Genomic DNA, 10,589 nt, shown 5'->3' with positions numbered 1-10,589 from the left:
CCTACATATTTCGATATGAATGGCAAATCAGAAAAATTTAAATATCTTCAGAAGTTATCTTTACACAGGAAAGCTTTTAAGAGGATAAATTACTACCTTTATTTCACCATGTAAGAGATAGTTCATATGTTCACTTAATGTTTTTTAGTTCACAGTGACCTTGATATTTCTTCCCCAGAAATGTGTTAGCCTGTATTAAAATGATGAATAACCTGATGAAAACATAAGGTTAATGGGCTTTGCTTAAAAAGGCAAATAGGGAGCTGAAGAATCTTGTTAAATTTTATAAATACACATAAAGAATTTAATTTAGAATTGAGCAGGTCTGTTCTTTGGTCATTTCCCTTGACAGGTTTTATTCCTCGCACACTAAGCTGTTATTCCTCTTTTTCCTCTTTCATAGAAAGAGTTCAGCTAACCCTGTGAATTTTTATTAGTCTAGTATGTGATATCTTTATAGGCAACAAACAGTAAGACACAAGGGATTAAAAAGACACTCAGAGATCAATAATCATCATCATTTTTAGTATAAAAATTTTAGTATAAAAATAAAAATTTAGTATAAAACACTCAGAGATCAATAATCATCATCAATTTTAGTATAAAAATCTGAAAAATTTCTCGTTCAAGGAGCCTCCACATTTAGCTGAAGTTCTGTTCACAACAACAGGAAGATTATCACAGATTCACAGAAGGGTTGAGTGTAGAAGAGACCTCTGGAGGTCATCTCGTTCACCCCCTCCTGCTTGAGCAGAGCTGCCTAGAGCTGGTTGCCCAGCATTGTATGCAAATAGTTCTTGAACATCTCCAATGATGGAGACTCCACAAATGCCCTAGGCAGCCTATGCCCTGCTCAGTCACCCTCACAGTAAAACATTGTTTTCTGATGTTGAGACGGAACATCTCATTTTGTGCTCTTTGCCTTTGCCTCTTCTCCTGTCATTGGGCACCGCTGAAAAAAGCCTGGCCCTCTCTTCTTTGCACCCTCCCTTCAGCTATTTCTAGACCTGACCCTCCTTTAAGTTAAATAGTGCCTCTCTCTCAGCCTTTCCTCCTGGGCGAGGTGGTCCAGTCCTTTAATCATCTTAGTAGCCCTTTGTTGGACTCTGTCCAGTATGTTCATGTCTCTCTCATACTGGAGAGCCAAGAACTGGACACAGCACTCTAGGTGTGGCCTCACCAGTGCTAAGTGAAGAGGGAGGATCTGGTGTATTGGCCACCCATCCCAGTTTTGTGTCATCAGCAAATTGGGTGAGGGTGCACTCTGACCCACCATACAGATCATTATTGAAGATGTTGAACAGAATTGGACCAGTATCGTCTCCAGGGATACACTGATAGTTACTGGCCTCCAACTAGACTTCATACGCCTGATCAACACCATCTTGGCTGGGCCATTCAGCCAGTTTTCAACCTACCTCACATACATTGCACACATAACTTAAAAGCTGCACAGCTTTTTAGATCTGCAAGAAAGACTGGAGGTACAGGCTTCTCTGGAGACATCACAAAATCTATCAGATCCAGGCAAGACATGTGTATTAAAACACTGGATTTTTGTACATAGATTCTTAGTAAATCACAGAATCCTAGAATGCTTTGGGTTGAAAAGGACCCCCAGAGGCCATCTAGTCCAACCCCCCTGCAGGGAACAGGGACACCTTTAACCAGACCAGGTTGCTCAGAGCCCCATCCAACCTGGCCCTGAACGTTTCCAGGCATGGGGCCTCCACCACCCCTCTGGAAAACCTGTCCCAGTGTTTCACCTCCCTCATTGTAAAGAATTTCTTCCTTAGATCCAGTCTAAACCTACCCTGTTTTCATTTAAAACCATTACCCTTTGTCCTGTCACAGCTGGCCCTGCTAAAAAGCTTGTCCCCACCTTTCCTATAGGCCCCCTTTAGGTATTGAACAGCCGCACTCAGCTCTGCCCGCAGCCTTCTCTTCTCCAGGCTGAACACCCCCAACTCTCCCAGCCTGGCCTCACAGAAGAAAAGATCAAATTAAAAGTATAAAAGTGACATTCTCAACTACCAGAAATCAAGCAGCTTTGTTGACAGAACTGAATTCTGATGCTTCTGCACAAGCCTTATGGCATCAGGTTTAGACATTTCTGTAGCATCTTCTTTAGTTTGTATATGCCAGTGCAAACCAGGTTTGCATTTTGGGGACAGAAGCAGATTCAACACAACAGCGAGGAGTATTACTTCAACTCATAGGGCATTTCCCCCACTAGTGAATGCAACTAGTTCATCTCTGTTAAGTGTCTCCTGATTTGAACTTATTTCTGTGCTATGCACACATGCACTTTATTGGCAACTATATCCAAAATGAATAACGCACTTAAGCAAAACTAAGTAAAATTGTAGTGCAAGCTAAAGACTGCTTTTCTGTTTGCTGATTACAGTGACTAATGCAACAGGACTTCAGCTCTCAGTGAATCTAGTGTGGCCACCAGCTTTTGAATATTTGACTGTATGCATTGATGCAGCCTTTTGAGACAATGCTGCATAAAATCCATACATTTCTACCTGACACAGAATAAACAGAAATGCAGAGAGAGAAGATTTTAATTATATCATTATCCTTCATCTGCCTGTTTATGATGACTGAAAAAAACTGTATTGCATTTGAGAAAAAGAATCTGTTATTATATTTGAAGATTACTACACTGAAAATCACGGGGGAGTATTACACTTGCAGCATTTGACAAACTGTTCTGGAAAAAGGAAACTCAAATGAAATTAACCACCTTTTCTGTCTTTTGAATTTAATAAAATTTGCAAGCTTCTAGATCAATCTATTAGTTTCAATTTGGCTGCTAACTCATGCACAGAAAGGAAATTTTTTAGATGGTTAAACAACCTTGTCAATTAGATGTTTAATGAATTAAGATGAACTGAAAGACATTCTTAACTGGCATCTGTTGATAAAGAAGTAGCTACATTTCATGAAATTGCAAGGATCACTAATGAGTACTCTGTTAGAACTAATTGCATTTGTTTATTTAAGGCCAAACTGTGACTTATGGTCCTTGCGTCCTCTGGAAGTTACAGTGAAACTCCCTGAGCAAAACATTACATTCTGTTGTGTGGACATAGTAAAACTTTCGTAGGTATAAGAAACTAGATAAATTTATATGAGATTGCTTTGGGTTTTTTCCTAAAGCACACCCTGTTTAATCACATCCTTTATGGAGTATGTTTGCTAGGTAAAAGAATATATGGCTTCTAATGTCAATTGTATAAATACACTGTGTTTTGGTGCTTCAAAACATGTGTCTATTGCTTTTACAATTTCTCTTTGCGAATCCTAACATTACCTTGTGTGCTTTCTGCAGATGTAAATGAATGTGAAGCCGAACCCTGCAAGAATGGTGGAATCTGTACAGATCTCGTTGCCAACTATTCCTGTGAATGTCCAGGGGAATTTATGGGAAGAAACTGCCAACAGAGTAAGTTGTGCACGGTTTTACATCTATTTTTTAAAATAAAATAAATATTTTATTTTGCAGAAACAACTATAGTATACTATGGGAATATCTCTCTAGTCTACAAAGAAATAATGTTCAAAATAGCCATCTTATTCTTTCCAAAATGGTGGAAATTTAAGAGACCAAATCTGTCATGCATTCAAGTAAAGCATCTGGTATGATGGCAACGTTTGCAAAACGAAAATTTATTATCAAATGTCAAACAAGAACGAGTAAGTAGTGTCAAGTAGAAAAACACAAAAACTGATTCAGGCTAGGGGTTCATCTCACCAAGTATCCTGTCTTCAAAAGTAATTATTAACAGATGTCAACAAGTGTAAGAGCAAGGAAGAATGTATACGTTACTTTCTCTGACACGTCTCTAGCCTCTGAAATTTGGACCACTGGTTTACAGAGAAGTCACTGGAGGAGTTCCTTCAGGATCTGTCCTGGGAACGACCTTGCATGATTTTACCAATAACATTAACTATGAATGCACAATGAAGGTCTCATTCCTAAAGCTGTTACTGCAGAAGAGTTCTTCATGCATGAAAGACTAGATAATCTTGAAGACCAAAATAACAAAAATAGAATAAACTGCTCTGGTACAAAATGCAATATACCTTAACTTAACAGTTAAAGATAGATGTTAGAGGCTCAGGGATTTGAAATACTGCAGAGAAGAAAGCCTGTGTGTTTTAGGTGAACAAAGGATGCTAATATGATGGTACTGTGGAAAAAGTTAATATAGTCCCAAGATGTCTCGAGCCTGGTACCTTAAGGAGAGAAGGGAAAGTATTTGTGTATTAGCATTTGTAGTACTAGAAACTACACTCAAAATACCTGAAATACTGGAGTCATCCACATTCAAGAAAGGGGATTTCTAGTTCAAGGAAGATCTACTATGTGTAGCAGGAAAAAATTTAAAAAAAAAAAAAAAAGTTACAAGTTGAATACTAAATAATTGAAACCATAACAAAGCTGAAGAATATGATTCATTTTTCTGTGTTCATGTTGTGGATGCAAGGGGGAGAATGGAGAAGAAAACAACATGCACCAATAAACCACAAATGACAAGCTGGGAATTTTTTGAAGTATCCTCACTGAATTCCCAGATTTACATATGCAACAGGCAAACGATTTGAGGTGTCCAACATAACATGTGTATAATTCTAGAAAGAAATCAGAGGTTAAGATTTGCTTTGAGAACTTTTACAGGCCTATATGGCTACATGAAAGAATTTGTAAAAAATGAACATCTATTAAAGTTTTGTGTAAAAGTTCCTGGTGAGTCACTTCATGTATTTCCTTATAAGGTGCAACTGAATTACCATTTGGAATTCTACCAGGAATTTCATCCACCTCTTCAGAGTTTATCCCTTCTGGTTTTTTGGCTGCATCATGAACATTGCTCAGATTATAGATCATGTAAAAACAATTTCCTGTTTTGCTAGAAATGGGGTAGTCAGAGCTATTACTCGATGTGGTCATTGTATTTTCTGTTATTTCATATTTCTTTTTCTGTTTATAGATGTACATAGAATTATATGTAAAAATAAACTTTGTGTGTGAAGTATATATTATATATACATTATATATTAGATATTTTCTATTTTATATATTATACTGGATTTGGTTTTATGTTCATGTGTATATATATACTCATACATATCGCTATTTTGGAGAGCATGTAACAGAAAGTATATATGTACAAAAATTAGACATTTCCAGCATATTGAAATAGTGAAAGAATTCTGCTAATGTCAGTAAAGCATTACTGAACTGCAAAATATGCTACCTACAGTCTGTCTTTCTGGGTCATACTTGAGGATTTATACTGGTAAGCCAATCACCTAGTTAAATGATCTTTCTGGAGATGCTTCTGTAGATAAATGCTGATAACTGTGACCCAGGACTCCATCATCTAGACCATAAAGAAGAACAGAAGTTATTTGAAAGGATAATTCTGCTGAGTGTTAAAGAATTTGTATAATTATGATAAGGCTCTATACAACAGGCAAATTGCTTTGGTGCAGAGATCAAGGACGGTGAGTTTTAAAATGTGCTTTGCAGTAACTATTAATTCATCAGCTGCAAAGTGTGTACAGGCTGAGAGAGTTGGGGTTGTTCAGCCTGGAGAAGAGAAGGCTACAGGGGAGACCTGATTGTGGCCTTTCAGTACCTAAAGGGAGCCTAGAGGAAAGACGGGGAAGGACTCCTTATCAGGGACTGTAGTGATAAGATATGGGGTAATGGTTTTAAACTTAAAGAGGGTGGGTTTAGATTAGACACAAGGAAGAAATTCTTCACTATGAGGGTGGTGAGGCACTGGCACAGGTCACCCAGAGAAGTTGTGGGTGCCCCATCCCCGGAAGTGTTCAAGGCCAGGTTGGATGGGGCTTTGAGCAACAAAAGGGACCCACATATGGCGTTATCACCAATCTGGTGTCTGGAGGATGGTAGCGTGGGAGGAGTATGAAATCAGATGTGCTTTGAAGACTTAGGGGAAAAGTAATATATTACTTAAATCAGTTATTAGAAAATGCTACACAATGTACACTTTTGAATACTTCCATTATACCACTCTTTATACTCATGTTATTCAGTTGGGCATATGAAGCATTACCAATAAATAAGAGATAATTAGGGATGGGGATGTTTGTACTGACTGTAATCATTGAACTACCCCTGTTGAGGACAGTCAACACATTTTTCTAGTACTATGGCACAGTTCACAAACTTTTAGCATTCATCTGCTTTTGAGCTAGCTTTAGCACTGCTAGCATTAAGATGGTAACTTTTCTTATTATACCACCAATATAATTGTGCACTCTACCGGTTCCCATAGCTCAGCTTGCAAATATCCTTTTTTTTATGAGAATTTTAGTTATGTCATCATACCTAATTATGTAATTACAAATAGTAATTACACATTCTAATTACACCATTAGACTTTTACACATATTTACAGTAATCATATAATTAAATACTGTTACGCTAATTATGTAAATTACTGATTGCTGTCTCAGAATTACCTCACAAAGCTCAAAGATTGCTAATCCACATCACCGAATATGTGAAATATCCTAGATCAAAAATAAAAAAGGAAAAAAATACATCACACAGTCTGTTCTTCTGTCATTGCAAGCTTGTTCTCCAGGATGCATTTTCTGATAGCAGATGTAGTTTGGTATATCCTAGGTACCAATGCTTTGTAATGATGAGTTATCATGTTACTCATCAGCTGCAAGTAGTTTATGACAGACTGTTTTTCCTAGTGCCCCAACTAAGTTTTCTCTCTTTTTTAATTCCACCATTTAATTCCACCATAATTAATTTCTCTTAGCTAATCTCCTAAATAATTCCCTTCCATTTTATCTCATGTGTAGCACTTTTCAGGTGTGAGACAACTCTTTTATTACACCCAGGCCCTGCGAGCCCTGTGGGACATCCACTCAAAATCCTTCTGACTAATCCCAAGAGCCTCTGTTAATAACTAGTGCAGCTGAAGTGAGAGGGAAAGGCTTGTCTGGAACGAGTACTGAAATAACACACCTAATGAGCTTGGAACCGTATTTGGACCACCTTGACCATTTTCTGAGTCTCCTGGCATGGGTGAGGTTTGGAGTTGCTTTCTAAGGGCTCAGCCCTGAAGTGAAGTTCTCAGAAGACAGGGAGGTGATCTCTTGGCCAGCTGGTGTCCTTCACACCCCATCAGTACTTGTGCTCCTCTGGGGCTGCCTTCTGTTTTATTTACACATCCTTCTTATTTTGAAGCACTGGCCTGACCTGTTGGTTTTATTTCTTTTTTTTTTTTTTTTTTCTGGAGAGATGTAAATTCAGTCTTCCTTCTTTCTTATTAGCTACTGCTATCGTTAGCCGTTCAGGCATAAATGATACTTAAACCAGCTGCTTCTCATTGTTGGATAGCATGGGTTGAGGCAAAGTCAAAGCAATGTGGAGTGCAAGAGCACTGCCGGCTTCAAAACATGTTCAGTTGTTCTGGAATAAGCTTCTCAACCTGTTAAGAGATACTTCACTGAGTATCTGGTATTAACAAAATTTGCCTGCAGATGTTTAGTAAACACAGAATGGAAAGAGAGCACCTTTTTCCATCCTCTGAAAGCAAAAGCTAAACTATATTAATTCCATATTACTTTCCAGATTTCTTAAGGCCTCAGCATTTCCTTGATACAGCTGCATCTCCTTCTGTTCTTGCACTCTCTGAACCTATTTCTTGCTTCTATGCTGAATTCAAGCTATCAGTTACCATTACCTCCATTACAGCTTTCCTTAATCTTGGAGTCTCTATAAATAAGTACTGCTTCCAAGGCAGATTCTCCTGGGGTTGAAGCTTTTACTTTCTGGGTCACAAAATTCTCTTGCAGGCAATGGGTAGCCACTTTCATCAGTGTCAGACTGTTTGCATTATTCAGTACGAATTTTATTGTTAAAATCTCCCATGAGCAACATGGATTGTGAATTACAATAATTTGTGAGGAGTTCCACAGGTAATTTTTGATCACTTCTAATTTTTTTTTTATCTAGCAGATGGCACTATATACAGTGGACATGTTATAATTTCACCATTGTGCATTTTGGAGCTGTGTTTTGCTGATTGCCAAGAGTTGCTGCCATTAAAGCATATGGCAAATTTTCTCATGCTTTTTCTTTAAAGATATAGATCAAATTAGTCACTGTAAATATTTTTTACATATGCTATGGCCCCTTCACCTACTTTTCTATGTATTCAACATGCCCATATGTAGGACTGCATTCAGAGCAAGTGCACCAATTTAGTTTGTCTCGCATGTCAGAAATCCTGCTAAGCAGCGTACCTTCACATTACTCTCATTCGCTTCCTGTGATTTATGTTTTAGTACACTAATGTGTTTATACTGCACATGGTCATCTTCTGCCTTCCTCGCTGCGGAAATCGAAGTGGCATTTTTTTATTTAAATGAAAATAACCCTTCTTTCAGTGTCAGTTTTACATAAAAATTCTCTAAAGATCTGACAGATCTAGGCATAAAGTGACTTTCAAGACTTCTGTTTACGTGCAGCCTTATACTCTCAGGCTAGATGGTGTCATCCAAAGTGTTCTTATGTGCTGTGATTTTAGAATTTTCTTTCTTTCAAAATTGTTCCCATGAATACAGAACATCTGCAACTTGCATGATTTGTAGCGCAGGAGAAATAACTAGTTTCCCAGTATTTTTTGAAGAAACTGTATTGCTTCTTTTTGGTGTCTTCTGTATTTTACTTGCAAGTGTGTTTTCACTTGTTGGGACATTTTGGCTTCAGATGCTTGTCCTTTGAACTCCTCTGCTTGATGCTCACAGCCTTCAGTGAGTCTTGGGTATCTCTGTCTTCCCCAGCTCCAGCTCTTATCAGCCCTGGCTCAGCAGGGTTCAAGGGTTCAGAAAGCCTTCAGGCTTAAGTTCATAAAAACCTTATGCAAAAAAAAATCACAGGGTGAGGGCATAAAAAGTGCATAGGTGAAATAAAAGAATTTATAGAACTGTTAAAAGCTATGTTTTCAGGGGGAAGCTTTACGTCTGTCTAAAATTAGTCTTCCAAGAAGTCTGTGTTTTCAAAATATGGATAGGAATCAGAACTTGACCATTTTCTTAAAGTAATAAACCTGGTAACAGGCTTTCTGGTAAACTCAGCTCATGAAAATGGCCTGTTAAAATTAAACTGTTAAGCACTGGACTGATGCTGAATGGTAAACATGATGCCATTACAACCATACCTCATTTCCAGATTACCTGCTGGGGAACCTAGGTTTTAAAGCATGAGATTTTTTATACACCTCCAGTTGGCAATATGTTGTGGCTTAAAGTTTCTAGTGAGCCAGTGTGAAACACTTTACTTGACAGGAATCAGCACAGACTTGAGTTCCCTAAGTTACTGATTACTATTAAAATCTCTTTGAATAACACTTTGACTAATTCTGTGAATAATCCAATGTGAAGTTTGGTTTTAAGCATATTCTTGATTGTTTGGAATATCTGACAGTTTTATGATCTGAAATACTGGTATTATATAAAATGTAGCAAATGTCTGTAAAACAAAACTGGCCAAACATACTAATTTTCCTTTTGTGTTCTTGAAATTGCTCTATAGTTCAAGATGTTAATGATTTATGATAATATCTACCAACCTTTCATGTTTAATCAGTTGATTCAGGTGTTCAACTTCCATTAGGAAAAAATTGAACTATAGAAAGAACTGTAGTTTCTAGAAATGCAGACTCCTATATTTAAATTAATGTCATTATAATCACCTGCAAAAGAAGAAGACACACATTCATTGGTACAAAAATAATTTACTTTTTTTGTATTGGAGTTTCTGTTCCATTTTAATTCATCTTGCCAGTATGTACTAGAAATTCTGCTAAGGCATATGCTAAACCTGAGAGATTTCTAGATGAGCTGTAGATTATCACCTCAAACTGAATCAAGACAGGTTTCCTGTTGCTCTCCTTCCAATTTATGAACTAGATAAGGTCTTGTAATTGCCTTCAAATTCCAGAAATTTCCAAACAGATTTTCTATTTTTGTCAGGGAACTGGGACAAAAAGCCCCTACCCCGATTTCCTTTGCATCATACTGTACAGTAACAATTCCTTGAAAACTGACATAAACCAGTGCTGCTGCTGCCTGAAGGAGTCTTGCTTCAACTCTTCTTTGCCCGTTTTGAGGCTTTTTTGAATGCTTAGTCTGGCCTGCCATTTTACCCATTTGCCTTGTTGTCCCAGTAAAACCTGAGCCGGGAAATAAGAAATGTAATTAATGAATCAGATCAGTTCTTTGATCTGGTGAACTTCACAACCACGCAAATTCTGGGCTGGTACAAAGGAATGGCAGGGGACAGAGCCTGGGCATGAAATCAAGACTTAACACCAGTTAAAAAAGTTAATCAAACCACAGTCTAATCAAGAGAATAGAAACTGTTCTTTAATTCATGTTTAAGGCAAAGATAAGAATTTATTTTAATTTTTTTATTTTCCTTGGTTTGTTTTTCTTCAAAGATCATAAAATTTAAAAGCTACAATTCTCAGCTCATTTGCCAAGGTTACAATGAATAAAAAATTCAGGAAATATATACATTC

General features: G+C 37.4%; 1 protein-coding gene across 1 annotated transcript in view; it reads left to right on the top strand.

Moving 5' to 3' along the window:
- The window catches only part of EDIL3 (EGF like repeats and discoidin domains 3), a 191,993-nt gene that overhangs the window by 85,635 nt on the left and 95,769 nt on the right, over positions 1 to 10,589 (top strand). Inside the window, exon 5 of the mRNA XM_009641121.2 lies at positions 3,341 to 3,454. Within this exon, the coding sequence (XP_009639416.1) occupies positions 3,341 to 3,454 (114 nt within the window). The remainder of the gene's footprint in view (positions 1 to 3,340; positions 3,455 to 10,589) is intronic.

This window comes from Egretta garzetta, unplaced genomic scaffold (genome assembly GCF_000687185.1).
Source record: "Egretta garzetta isolate BGI_Z169 unplaced genomic scaffold, ASM68718v1 scaffold136, whole genome shotgun sequence".
NCBI classification, from domain to species: Eukaryota; Metazoa; Chordata; class Aves; order Pelecaniformes; family Ardeidae; genus Egretta; species Egretta garzetta.
Note: the sequence above shows the minus strand (reverse complement) of the source record. Positions and strands in the feature narration are given on the sequence as shown.